A 15512-nucleotide genomic window follows, 5' to 3' on the forward strand; every position below is an offset into this window, starting at 1 on the left:
AAATTCCACGGTTCTGTGCCGCTTGGATCCAGTCATACCTATAGAGGTGGGTGCGAGTTTGAATCCCAGCACGCACCTCTAACTTTTCTAAGTTTCTTGCTTCAATGGTGAAGGAAAACATCATCTGGCGTATCATAAATGAAACCACATGTGAAATATTTTTAATAACTTGAAAAGTGGATGGTAAAATTCTACTCCGTTGCGATATTTGTAATTTAAAATAGCACCCACCGAATAACAATGATGTTAAAAATAAAACCACGGGAAACGACTCCTTTCATATTGTATGATAATATATTTGATTCGAAGCTCGAAATATTATTATGTAAAATTTTGTTTTTATACTGGCTGTTGCCAGTGACTTCTCGAGTAAGTAAATGAAGATAACATTACTAATTTCAATCCATATAAAGATTTTTGATTCGAGCACTTAAGTCGATAAGTGAAACGCTAAGACCAAACCAGTTTATAACAAATCAATATTAATTTACTTCAAGTAGAGCCATCATAAGTATTATGTCATAATGAGCTGTAAATTTAAATGTTGGTGAGAGCCTACACAACTATATACTTGATGCTGTCGGGCGTACGCAGAGTTGCGCGACTATGTTATATCCCTAAGAAAAGTCGCAGCTTCCAAAGCATTAAGCAAATTGTAGACTATGTACTTGTACTTACTTATGTTTGCTGCCTCTTTGTTCCTAACGAACAATGGCTTTTGAATATATGGGATGACGCTCAATAAGTGGTATGACGCACTTAACAAATTTCCTTTGATGTCGATGAAAAGCCCTAAAGGAAAAAAAATTGGATGATTTCTTTGCTTCACTTAACTTTTTCCACATGAGGCCCATTACGAGTGCTTATTACTTTTTTTTAATATTTTAAGGTGTTGTTAATAACCATAAACTAAATTTAAGGGGGTTCCAAAGGCGCCTTTATTTATGACAACAAACTAATCAACAAATAACAATGTGTGTTGTTTTATGACACACATAACTTAAATGACAACAGTTTGTTAAATGACTTAAATGACAGTTAAATTGACAGACCTTAACTTTCTAAAAATAAGAATTATGATTGTAAAACATCATCATCATCATATCAACCGATAGACGTCGACTGCTGGACATAGGTCTTTTGTAGGGAGTTCCAAATTCCACGGTTCTGTGCCGCTTGGATCCAGTCATACCTATAGAGATGGGTGCGAGTTTGAATCCCAGCACGCACCTCTAACTTTTCTAAGTTTCTTGCTTCAATGGTGAAGGAAAACATCATCTGGAAACCTCCATAATTTTCTCAGAGGTGTGTGGAGACCACCAATCCGCAGTGGCCCGTGGTGGATTTGGTGTATGGTTTCACTAGTTATTTGAGAATGATCTCCTTTAAAGGATCAAAACAGTGAATATTTACTAACCTATGTGTACTCAGTATAATTTACTTGGGTTCCAGAATAAGATGTACGATTATCCTTCCTCGCATGTAATAATTTGCTTTTAAAGCATGCCAATAACACTGCCTAGACTCATAATAATTTAGCGAGCTAATCGAGGTCTTCGAGTTTACTTGGATGATAACAGAATTCCATCCATATAAATGTATGACCCAAGCATGGTTTCTCTTTAAACCTGCAAGCGTAACAAAGAACTGTGCGATGTGGTTTTTAAACAAAGCACTTGACAATTTTTTTTTTCCTATTAATAGCGGGCAAACGAGCAAGTGGGTCACCTGATGATAAGTGATCACCGCCGCGCATAAACATCTGCAGCACCAGAGGAGCCACCGATGCGTTGCCGGCTTTTAAGGAATTTGTTTATCCGCCCGTTTTTTATCCGTTTTTAACGATAGAACTTCAATAATGTATTCATCATTGCTATGATACAGCATTGCGGTGTTCCAGTGAAGGGCATGCCGGTGTAATTACAGGCACAAGAGGCTTAACACCTTCGCCTCAGGATGACGGATACAGGGTGGCAAAATATAGTACGTGTTCTTTGTGGAATTTTGCTGTGTTTATAATAATAATAATAAATAATAATAAATATACTACGACAATACACACGTCGCCATCTAACCCCAAAGTAAGCCTAGCTTGGGTACTAAGTGACTGATGAATATTTTTAATGAGATACATTAATACTTAGAATATACATATAAACACACAGACACTGAAAAATATTCACGCTCATCGCACAAACATTTTCCAGTAGTGGGAATCGAACCCACGGCCTTGGACTCAGAAAGCAGGGCCGCTGCAAACTGCGCCAATCGGCCGCATTCGCCTTTTTAATACATCGGCATTTATATAGCCGGAGCGGTGATAGCCTCGTGGGTAAGGCTATGGCTGCCCTTTCGTGGAGATCGAGTTCGAGACCCGGCACGCACCACGGACTTTTGGGAGCTATATGCGTTTTTAATTTAAGAAATTTTATTATCACATGCTGTGAACGGTGAAGGAAAATGTCTTGAGGAAACCTGCATGAGTTCTTAACAAGTGCGTGTGGAATCTAACCTATCCGCACTTAGCCAGCGTGGTAGACTAAGGCCTAAACCCTTCTCATTCTGAGAGGAGACCCGAGCCCTGCAGTGGGCCGGTAATGGGTTGATGATGCACTGTCTTTGCCTGTCTTTGTTGACTGTAAAGTCGGCTTACTGACGATAGTTGAACGTGACAACGTCGTAAGAAAATACTGATGGAATGGTTGCATTTTTCAAAAGAAAATTTTAATTTTATTTGTTTGATAGATATTATCGTTGCTATAAACAATTGACACCACATTCACTTTTCACTGCACTTCATCCTTGCCGAAAACATGTGAATGTATTATTGTATAGAAGCTGTCCACGCGGACGCATCGCTCACTCAAGTAGGAGAGAGACAGATGTCGAACGCGGAGGCCGACTGTGCCTATTTGTCGCTCGTTCCGCGCTCTTGCTTGCACTTCAAGCCTTGAATGGAACGCCTCAGAGCGAGGTAACGCCGCATACGACATGTTTTTTCGTGCGTGCATCCGGCTCCATCGAATTATAAGACGTTGTCACGTCAAAAAATGATGTTTATAGGCGATGGTTTTCTAGTTACTGTCAGGTGGGCCATCTACCTACTTAATCCATGAAACTACAAAAAAAATTGAATCGATGATTGGGACGAGGGGACGAAGCAATAGTTATTTTTTTCTTATTACGTAAAATTTGGAAACACGCGATATTTAAATAGTTAAAGCTAAGCGATAAAATCAAAAGTTGAATAGGAAGTTTTTGTTGTAGTCCGGTTTGGTTAAGAACTATTACTATTAAAAGTTATCAACGTTTAGATATACTATTTATTTTTACATTTTCACTTGTATATATTTATGGACTGCTAACGAGGAATGTCATAAAAATATTAGCTCGAAATTGTGTCACTCAGGCATAATTACGTTGTGGGATCCCAAATAATGAACGCTAGAAGGATACTACATATTTTTAGTCGAAGTTTTATATTGTCAATACTTATTACTTTTGTAAGTTTCTTACCAGTCTATTTACTATATTTTTACGTTGTAAGTTATAATTTATAGATTTTTTTTAATAATAAATTTTGGTATATAATTTATTATCGAAGTCAGTTTTATTTTGTTAAATATTTCTAAAAAGTGACAAGATAAAAAGTAAATACATTTTTGAAAACTCAACCTTGAATACTATGTGCTGCAACAATCTTTGAGTCGTTAAGAATTAGTATACTAAGTATTATATGAACTTTGATAAAAAATGTAAGTGTAAACTGAATACGTCTATTTTATCCTTTCGAGTGTACTGGCGTGGTGTTACGTGGTATGATTGCTCAGCAACGCATACTTACACAATAGCAGTAATCGCGGTTGATTTGCCGTCAGTTTTTGAATGTTGCTGTAATCGGTCTCTGAAACTTTCCATCAGGCATATATGGAAATGAATTGGGACCGATTAAGAATTTACAAGGGGTATATTCTTAATCGGTCCGATCGGTCGAACAAGAAATAAAAGTAGTAGTTATGTCCGAACATAATAATAAAACAAAATGATAACCTTTTGTATTGACTCGGTTTAATATGTAGTACCGGTAGACATAAGACAAACAAGACAGCGCGTACGGTGTGGTAGTATTACAAAAATATGCAGTTCCATCTTCGATTCCCGGCAGGGAAATTATAATTTCTGAATTTTCTCTGATCTGGTTTTGTGGGAAGCTTTGGCCGTGGCTAGCTACCACCCTACCGACAAAGACTTGCTGCTAAGCTAATTTAGTGTTCCGGTGCAATGTCGCGTAGAAAGCTATTAGGGTTATGACTACCATACCCCCTAACAGGTTAGCCTGCTACCATCTTAGACTGCATCATCACTTACCACTAGGTGAGATTGCAGTCACTAATTTGTAGTGGAACAAAAAAAAATGGTCACGTTGCTTGGATATTCCCCGAGGGGTTACCTAAATGAATATTAATATGACGGTCAATAAGAAGTTCTTTATATTTAACGTCTAGATTTACCCACACGGAAACGGCACTGTCAAATCAGTAAAGAACAAAAATACTGTAACAATCTATGAGACATATTTCGGAGAGTGCTCAAGAACTTCGTATTCAATTGAGTTACACCCTCATCTTTCTCCTTACCGTGCGACATGAATGGAGTCTTCAGAGTTAGTTATTATCCCTTCGACATGTTCGAAGCGTTTCGTTTCCTCATTTTTAATACGCTACGCAAAGATCTGGAACGCCCTTCCGGTTTCCGTTTTCACCACCACCTATATAATATATGTACCTTTTAGTAAAATCAAAAGTCAATAGGCATTTTCTAGGTGAACGACAACTTAGGTTGCATTATTTGTATGTGTGATATTTGAAAAATATAGAGCGATCTAAACCACACCTTAAAGCTACATCAATGTTGTCCTAGAAGCTAAACTTGGTACTCTAGTAGTTAAGGGTACTATCTCACTAGGACACCAGTGCTGGGCACCCAGTTTATTTAGTATGAATATGTAAATATGAAGCTCTATGAAGGGAGAGGGATAAAAATATAACTTCTCCCAAACCTTATCAACTCTCAGAGCACTGGAGCACAAGTGGAAATATTATCCAAATAATAATAAACGAAAACGCGTAAACTTGTCCTATTCCATGTTCCCGTGCTTTAGCAGGTGAACACGTTAATTTTATCCCAATTCAGGGGATATAATCGGGGAATATAATGTTGTTCTCCTGTCTGTCCTACTGGTTGCCTAACCTCTAATATGTAAATATGATGCGCTTACTAACCAGCGACGCTTTTGCCGTACACTGTTCTTGACACGATGACATTTACACAAGTAGCTGCACTATTGATGTTATGTGATTATTATCATCGTGGTATAATTGTCTTTTATTTGTATAATATGTTTTTAATTAATTTTTTTGGCGCTGTACGTTTACAAAAAAACAGTGCTAACTCTTTAAAGTCTAATTCGAAATTCTCGACAATAGTGTGTTACTTGTGCTATTTGCTAGCTTAAGATACCATGGCGACGCGACTGGTGGCGCCACCATGATGTCCTAGTGAGATATTGGCCTTAGTCAAATCACGTTATGCCGTGCCGCTACTGTGCCGCTAGCGTTTAATTTACCAACGGTTATTAAAATTTTAAGGTCATTATTCATTACGCCGTATTGCTACACATTTAACCCGGCGCCAATGACGCTGGTGACGAGGTGATTGTATACCTTCGTAAAAAATTTTCAACACTCGCGGTGTAATTGACTTTTCGTGTAGCTGGAGATATACCCCCCCTCTACCTGTAGCAGTGTGGTACTCAGTGCGACGCCGCCTGCGCAACGAGATACACGTGTGTTGCGGCGAAACGGGTAAGTATGACCCAGCGTCATCGCTGGCGTGGTGTTTTCGTAACATATTTAAATTTCTTTATTTTAAGTTATTGTTAATTTTTCTTACGTTTTTTAGATATTTGACAAAAATGGCGTTGAGGGATCATCCAGAGAGAATATTGGCGATTTTGGAAGAATCGGACTCCGATGAAAATGATCGTGATCCATATCCAGGTTCAGACGTCGAAGTGGATGACCATGTATCTGAACGCAGCCAAAGTAGCGATACTGAACAGGATGCTAACAATACAGATACGGGCTCAGAGTCCTCAGATGACACAGGTGCGGACTCAGATGATGTCAACCTTTTGACCTTACAAAATCGACAACGGCAACACTTCAAAGGAAGGGACGGGACTATTTGGCAAAAAGCACCGCCACGACCGAATGTACGCAGAAGATCTGAAAATATTATATGTGAGCCTCCTGGCGTAAAATCAGTTGCTCAAGAAGCCAAGACTGTGCAAGAATGCTGGAATTTATTCCTGACTCACGATATGCTGCATAAAATACAAGAATATACAAATTTGCATATACAAGAAAGAAGAGCACAGTGTGAAGATATTTCTCAACGTAGATACATGAATGAAGTGGAAATAAGTGAACTGAAAGCGTTTATTGGGCTGTTGTTTATGGCCGGATTTTATCGTTCTAATAGACAGAATTTGGAGGATTTGTGGCAAGCAGATGGTTCTGGTGTTGAAGTTTTTAGACTTACCATGTCTGTACAAAGATTTTACTTTATACAAAGCTCTCTGCGATTTGATGACAAGTCTACACGCGCTGAAAGACAAAACCTTGATAATTTGGCACCAGTGCGTGAAATTTTCGAAAAATTTGTAGAGCAGTGTAAGAAAATGTACTCTCCGGGAGAAACTTGCACTATTGATGAAATGTTAGTGGCATTTAGAGGGCGTTGCAAATTTCGGCAATATATACCATCGAAACCAGCTAAATATGGCATCAAGATATTTGCCTTAGTGGACTCCAAAGTATTCTATATCACCAACCTGGAGATATACGCTGGTAAGCAGCCTGACGGACCCTTTTCTGTTAGCAACAAACCCTTAGACGTGGTGAATCGTATTGTGTCACCTGTCTCCAAAACTCACCGTAATCTTACTTTTGATAATTGGTTCACTAGCTACGAATTGGTGTCTCATCTACTAAATGAACACAAGTTGACTTCAGTCGGTACCTTACGCAAGAACAAAAAACAAATTCCACCTGGATTTATAACGACGCGCGGAAAAGAGTTACACTCGTCAACTTTCGGATTTCAAAAAAATATTACACTGGTCTCTCACATCCCAAAGAAAAACAAAGTGGTCCTTTTGATGTCAAGCTTGCACCATGATAACAAAATCGATGAATCTACAGGTGTGAAGCAGAAGCCTGAAGTAATAACTTTTTATAACTCTACCAAAAGCGGAGTGGACGTAGCAGACGAGCTTTGTGCTACATATAATGTGAGCAGAAACTCTAAGAGATGGCCGCTGACGATATTCTTTGCAATGCTGAATATTTCAGGAATCAATGCAAATATAATATATCGGGCTAACAATGATAACACACGCATAAAACGGCGACATTTCATAAAAAACTTGGCACTCAGTTTGATTCAGGACCATTTACAAATCCGAAGAGCACATGTGAATTTACCTCGACAATTACGCAAAAGGATCGCAGATTTCACTAACGAACCTACCATAGAACCACCTCAGAAAATTCCAGGAGCACGTAGAAGATGTCAGATATGCCCATCTAAAAAGGATAAAAAAACAACGCATACTTGTCATGCTTGCCACATTTATATCTGCCCAGAACATTTGATTTCATACTGCGAAAATTGCAGCAACTCCATGTCCATAAATGAGGAATCGGAGGACTGATTTTATACTTACTTTTACTTTTACTTACTTACTTACTTTTTGTGATCTCTGTATTAGCATATAAAATTGTTAGTTCTTTATAATGTTTAGGTTTAATAATAAAAAAATAACATACTATGCAAGTTATGTTTTTCAGGTTGATTTTGCATGCGTTTTTTAAAAAGTCAATAAATATTTAAGTCGTTAAATTTAATACATTTTTTATTATTCTGTCATTTACTCAAAAAACCTTAATTTCTAAAATGGTTACTAGAAATTATCAGTTCATTTAAAGATACTGTAAATTTACCGTCTAAAGTTCGGGTAATGATGACCCGACGTCATTGGCCGCGTAATATTTTTCACGTCATTGGCGGCGGGTTAATAGTGAAGAATAACTTTTATATGCTGTTTATTAATATTTCAGCTAAGGATAAGATATGATAACACTGGATATAGTACGTTCTACTCACTCTGTACCCTCTTTCTATCGGACTAATATTTCCATAGGAGAGAGAAATTTTAGATCTGACACTGACACTGAGAAAACACTATTATCTCTACATAGGAATCGAACAGATAATCAGTTAAAATATATTATAACAATAATTACTAAGCATAGCCATATTTTGGTAGCATTTATTCACCTAGGTACTATAGGTAGGTAGCTACATGATTTTGTTTTTAATCTTTAAATCTCGAATCTACAGGTGTGTTTAACATAAATTTATATATTAAAATATTTAATAGTCAATATCTGCTCGTATGTTATGCTTTAGTTACCGGCATTTATGCGATATAACCCTTCTATCGTTTTAAGCTGTATTTGAAATGCCTCTTTGATTAATCGTGCGAGAGAGTTTTGCTACAATTCTTTGAAGTGTAATTTCCAAGAAGAGTTGCATTTAATTTACCGTTGGACTGATTAATGGTAGTAACTTATTAATTCTGCCCGCGGCTTTGCCCGAGCATTCTTATGACCACTTCCAAATTAATATTGTAAATGCGAAAGTTAGAAACTTTTAGCCAGTTTTGTTCAGTTTAAAAACTTATGTACAATATAATTGGTATCATAATGTCACTATAACATATAATACAAAAGTAGTAGAGTTTTGCGATAGAACTCAAAGAAGTTCGGGGAAGTTTTCCCGCCGTGTTAATTTCGGCCGACAATCAGCATTCCCGTATTACAGTCTGAAGCGCGTGGTTGCAGGTAGTGGTATGAACGCTATGATCGCCAGTCAGACGTGCTGGACGACAGGACGAGAGTGAGATACGCAGAGGAAGAAGTGGGGTTAGCAGGCGTCGGTATGCAAATCTTCTTCCACCGTAAAAGGTACAGGAAGGGCTCTTCGTAACCGGGTATCCGTAGATGCAGGCTAAAGGGATGCCACAATAGCAAGCGGTTATGTGGTGTCTCTTTATGGCGTAGACGGCCCCGCTGGATTTAAGTGGGCATTCTAGCCTCCTGTTAGCGTGTCCCACTTACCGTTCCAGAAACAGATTACATATTTTCAACAGACGTCTGGTGTCGTAGGCAGCGACTCCGCTTTCTGAGTCCATGACCGTGGGTTCGATTCCCACAACTGGGACATGTTTTTGTGATAAACATGTATGTTTTTCAGTGTCTGGGTGTTTATCTGTATATTATAAGTACCTATCTATGTGTATTATTCATAAAAATATTCATCACTCATTTTAGTACCCATAACACAAGCTACTGTTACTTTCTTCTCTGCTAAAGAGGGATGTGTAAATGTTTTCCCAGCGTTAAAAAAGAGAAGAAGAAAGTGTTATGAAGATACCTATGCTACCTACCTACGCCTCAGATGGATGTACACAGGGTGTTAGTTATAGGACGTGATTCTTCAAGGTCCAGCTCTGTGTTGCTCTATGTACAGGCGATGGTTTTCTACTAACCATCAATTAAGACAGACACTTCAATTATATTTATTTGTGTACTTACTTAAATGTCTCTTGAGCTTGGAAACGAATTTTATCGAAGTTGTGATCTTGATAGATCAATGTAGAAACAAAAGACGATTGTTCGTTTAGTAGTGATTTATATAGATAATTTATATAGATAGCATTTACTATTTACTGCAGGAATTCAGGTGTAAAGATAATTATTATAAAGGAAAAAACTTGACATAAATAAAAAATAAGAACAGAGAGCTTACTATAATCGCTTGATGCAGTACTATTTTATTATTGTAGACGTTTTCGTTTGAGTATTAGTAGAACTGTAATTTTAAAATAATAGTAAAAAGTTCAATCTACTGAATAAAATTACACTGTCAAATTGAGAGACAAACATAGTCTTTGGACTATCAAATTGGAGAGTTGGCGTCGTCCACTCCACAGTCTCGGGGAGCACTTTTATCCACCGGTTCGTCATTATTACTAAAATCATCATCATCATTATAAATCCACCACCGGCCTACCACAGGGCACGAGTCTCAATTCAGAATGAGAATGGTTTCGGCCGTAGTCCAACACACTGGCATTGATTGGTAGATTTCACACGCCCTTGAGAACATTCATGATCACATCACTTACATGTGATATCAATTGTTATAGTTCTAACCCTCATTGGAGCAGTTTTGAGAAACCAAACTTATGACATAAAGTCATAGTCAAATATTTCTTTATCCGAAAAGGCCAATAGAAGCCACTTTTGACGCGGACGATACATACATGGTCGTGATGGCGATGGCTATATTGGTGAACTTAAAACTAAAGCTATGGGATTCTAAACGCGCTCGAGTCTAAGAAGAAGCGCACAACAAACTTAGCGGGGTAAATGCTGGGACATATGCAACCTGTGCTCAGCCGGGGCATTAATAGGCTGATGATGGTTCATGATTCCTTTAACACGTTTAGTAGGTACTAACTAGTATTCATAGATGTAACTTGAAAAATAAATTGATAAATGAAGGATTTTATACAAACTTTCATCCATTTAACCCTGTTAGGGTTGGAATTTACAAAAATAATTTCTAAGCGGACGCAAACGTTGTAATAACTATCTGAGTGCAAAATTTCAGCCCGATCCGTCAAGTGGTTAGAGCTGTGAGTTGATATCTATTGTCAGTCAGTATATATACATATATCTATATATATATATATATATATATACATATATATATATATATATATATATATATACATATATATATAGATATATGTCGCGTGATTGGCTGCTAATATTTTCTATGTACTACGTAGTGTACATTGTGAAGCATACATTACAGAATTGAACTTATTGCAACTGGTATGGCCACTTAAATCACATTGAGCCTTTGTTTACACCAAACGTAATGTTTTATTGATTTTCATAAATACTCAACTTCTCGCTCACACCGAACTTATAATATATTTTACGAAAGCAACTGAATAAATTAATTACCTTCAACATAATACAAGTAGGTGCCTTTTACAAATTAACGTATATAAGATATATGTCAATGTGACCTATTAATAGAGTATTAACTAATGCTCACGCCAAGATTATTCCCTTAGCTTACTTATAATTTATTAGTCAAAGTCATTCCATCTCAATTATTAATATATAGACTTGAATGTAAACACGCCATGTTAGCACGCCTTCAGCTGAATTAACTGGGTCACATGGGATGTGACTGCTTCGCTTAAAAACAATTACAACAGTTCCATCTAACAATAGTCGGGTTAAATTTTAATGCAAATGATTGTCAAGGTACCGAAATTCTATAGCAAGCGCGGTTAGTGCCTCTATTTTGATGCTTTCTCCATGGCAACTATATCTACTTCTGTAATAAGTACTTCAGAAAAAAATCTGATGCTTTTCACAAAATGATTTAATTAATTAATTTCTATCAAATGCACTTTCTGCAAAATATTATTCGTTAGTTGAAAGTATTTTACCTAACACATTATGTAATTGTTGAACAATCTTATAGAAATTTATTTATGGGGTTTTGTTGAAAGATTATTTAAGTAGTTATGTAGTACTGACTTTGAACATTACAAAAATATTTCTGATCGTTAACTTGGAATTCTGAGATAAGTTATTTGTTCAACTATTTCTACTTCTACTAAAAAGAGTATGTCTTTATAAGTTTTTAAATTTTGCTTGCTTTGTTAGCATGTGAATAAAGGACGATATTTTGTGTAAAAATACGAATGTTCCTGAGAACCACTAAGGAATTAGAAGTCGATTGGTTGCTTCGTAAAGATGTGAAGGAAGAAAAACCAAACAACAAAAAACTTTCGCACTTATGTTACTAGACATTATTAAAATTAAAAAAATTTCAAATGTACTTTATAAGCACATTTGAAACGTCAAGTATGAATGATTTGTGTGAGCACCGGTTCGGAAAGCAAATTAGCAACAAGGTCCGTATAACATGCGATGAAAAAAATTTAAACAACCTTTAGATACTATAAATATAAATAAATAAAGCTAAGAAGGGATTTTGGAATCACTACCCTGAAACGACGGTAAAAAATACAATGATTTTGTTGAAAGTTTTGCACGCATTTAATTATATTCAAATATTGCTCTTGAGCGTACAAGAATAATGTCAATTGGAAAAAGATTATTTAGAGTAGCGTGTTAATTATTTATACACAAAAGACATTTCATATGTAAATGCGTTAGGTTCGAATGTAAATGCTTTATATACGAGTGTGTGCTGCGCTCGCTTGCCTTTAGCTGAATTAACTGGGGCACTGTTTGAATTCTAAAAGGTTTCTTTGTACGTTGAAGAAATCCAAACCATTTTCTTGCTCTACTATTCTTGTGTAACCTTCTTTGGAAAGATTTATTTTACAAATCTGTCTTCTAAAGTAGATGTTTACACTTATTTTAGTTATTTAGTTTTATTTCTTTTTATTTCTATTGTATTTAATATCATTGACCTCAAAGGATAAAGCGACAAGAAATGTTTAACTTTGTAAAAACCCATTATTTACAATTTAGGCACAACCCGTTAAAGTAGTTTGAAATATAGCTCGAAATGAGTATTTGACTATGCTTAGCTTGAATAAGAGAAGTGCGGAAACAAAAGAGTAATAATAAGCTATGAAACCAAAGACAACCTCACACAGTTAACAGTGTAATTAGAACTTCAAAATACGAGTAGATCAACCAACTATCTGATATTAATTTAAAACGTGCTTTGGACCAGGAAGAAGGAATATGAGGTGACATTCGTTACGATTCAAACCAAGAAAGCCCTTGAGGTTTGGGGTAGAAAGACTTGAGAGCAGCGGTAAAGTTGATTGCTAGCAGGTTAGACTGACGGTATGTGAGTCAATGTTGTATTATATCAAATAGACTTGAGCGGCAGTGAATCGCATATATAAATATTATGCATTTCTTTTTTTATTATCTTTTAGTAATATAGAAATAATCTCTTTTTGCTTACAAAGAAAAGAACTTTTATACCTGAAATAAAGATTATTATTATCAAAGTACTGAACGGGAAGAAATCCCCGAGAATACAATGTTGTAATGCAAGACTACTTGGTGCTACAGGTATAAACTTCTACTTTTTGACGAGTCATAGAAAAATAATCTATTTTTTCCCGCACATAAAATTGCCTACATTCGAAAAAGTTTTTTTTATGAACGTACCGAAATAAACGCAAAGGGGAACCCTTACATTATAAGATTGGCACTTGTCGATATTCAGCATGGCATGACTTATGTTATTGATGCTCGATTTGCTATTGTGTAATAACAGATGGATATTATAGTTGGTCCGGTTTATATTAAAGGTATGCTATTGAAATTCAGTATTGTCAGGATATATTATTTTAGGAAACTTTTATATAGTGCGATAGACGCCTAACGGGCTATCATGATGAAGATTAAAGTCTGAAATAGGAGTTCTTAATATCTTGATTATACACGAGATGAATTTTATAATGCCCCTTCAGCAGCCCCTGGAGAACCAATTAAGAAAAAAAAATCAAAACGTAGTTATTAAATCCCATAATTGAGTACATGTTTAAATATTTGCTTCGCTATATAGTGACTGACTGGAACTGCGATTATACCGACTCAGTGCGTACCGCGCAGTCACACTAAAGTGTAAAAAAAAACGAAATTGTAATGTGTGGTTTTTTTTTATGTATATTAGGGGTCTTACTAATAAAAGTTGTATAGCTGATGGTTACTAATGTAATGTTTTCTCTCTGTCTGTCATCAGTAAGAAAGAAGAAGACAAAACATTGCGTACCTAACAATGCGACCGCTTTATGACATTTATTAATTAGTAAGGGAATATAATTTATTAAAAAGTTAAATTTTATTTTAATCGTTTTCCTTTAGGTTAAAATTCTTTAAAATAATTGTTTTATAAATATAAGCTAAAATAAACTATTTAAAACTAAATAAAATCTAAAACGTCCTCGAAACCACCGCAGCGAGGCACAATTCCTAAGATGCTGGCAGCATTGCCCCTTTGGATGGCCAAACTAATTCGTTGGCCAAGATAACTGCCCGCTATAGGATCACCGGTAGACTCGATAAACCTTTTTGATAATTCTTTGAAAAGGGCTCTTAACTCCGGACCCCACGGTCCGAAAGTCACTCGTCCAAAAGGCACAAAAATATAGCTGCTATCCAGGTTTTCATATTTACGCCTCTTGGCCTGCTCGGCACTGGTAGCAGCCGCACCCACCATTGACTAGGGTAGGGTAACCTAGGGTATCAACACAAGTTGCATCCCACAGAAGTGACCTTCCAAGCCTCCAAGGTATGAACGTCATACCATCAGGTCTCTTGCCATCACTCCGCACCAAGCCAATAGGCTCTAATACAGCTGGTACGTGAGCGGTAGCAAGAGATCGTCGGATGATGTCGTTGATGGTGCTATGGCGAGAGAAGCCATATTAATTTATTTTCTTTTAATTTTCTTTTGAACTTATTTTCTCTACTTTTCTGTTATTTTTCCTGTCCATTTTACCAAAGTCTGGACTTATGGAAAACATAACGTTTTGTCTGCTTGTGTGCAAAGCATTGTTTTAAAATTCTATTTTTTACCCAAGAGTGAATTTAGGTATTCTATTTTTTATATTTTATTGGCAATATGAAATCTGAAGAGTACCTTACGTTCACGCATAAATTCAAGATATGTTATGATAACGGAACAGCGGAAGCTATGAGTATATTGACGCCTTGCATTCTGTTATACACACATTAAACAACTTTATAGCTATCATAAAACCCGTGCAAACTCCACGAGACTTCTTTTCTTCGTAACATTCTAAATCGACTACGTTTCGTTTTGAAATTCCGCAGGAACAAAATTCTAATAGTCTCTCCGTATTTTGTCTCGCAATATCGTCGCAAGTAATTAATAGGTTTATTATACACTGGAATTTATCGCCACTTCATTAAGAAGGATCGTAACAGACGGATGTTGGTACCGTTATTAGTTGCTTGACGTAAAAAGAGCGATGGTGGTAGAGCTTGCGTTGAATCATTAATAATTAAAAATAATGATCAGGGTAAGTTTTAAAATTGATATCGTATTCAACTGACTGGTCTGTCTGTCTAGTGAGGAGAATCATATAAAGATCCTTTAAAGGATTCCTTTATTTATAAAATTGAATAAGTCTGTTGGAGTAGCTTTCCTTTCATCAGCCTATTTATGTCTTTCTGATAACACAGATCAGTGAGAATTAAAGCTTTGCACCACCAAGCAACTCCTGTGAGAATTTGCTGGTCATAACGAACTGGGACTTAACGTGTTCTCCAGGGCAC

The 15512-nt window shown here is 36.4% G+C and overlaps 2 protein-coding genes across 2 annotated transcripts in view; one reads left to right on the forward strand and one right to left on the reverse strand.

Moving 5' to 3' along the window:
- Nucleotides 1-15512, reverse strand: part of LOC120626095 — a 279619-nt gene that overhangs the window by 230374 nt on the left and 33733 nt on the right. The window lies entirely within an intron of this gene.
- On the forward strand, nucleotides 5928-7945 carry LOC120626096. The gene has a single exon (XM_039893389.1). The coding sequence runs from the start codon at nucleotides 5975-5977 to the stop codon at nucleotides 7775-7777; it is 1803 nt and encodes a 600-aa protein (XP_039749323.1). The 5' UTR covers nucleotides 5928-5974; the 3' UTR covers nucleotides 7778-7945.

The sequence above is a fragment of the Pararge aegeria genome, chromosome 8, assembly GCF_905163445.1.
Source record: "Pararge aegeria chromosome 8, ilParAegt1.1, whole genome shotgun sequence".
In the NCBI taxonomy this organism is placed as follows: Eukaryota; Metazoa; Arthropoda; class Insecta; order Lepidoptera; family Nymphalidae; genus Pararge; species Pararge aegeria.

What these genes read in the sequence shown, in the direction of transcription:
- LOC120626096 (XM_039893389.1), top strand. Translation starts at nt 5,975, where the DNA reads ATGGCGTTGAGGGATCATCCAGAGAGAATATTGGCGATTTTGGAAGAA.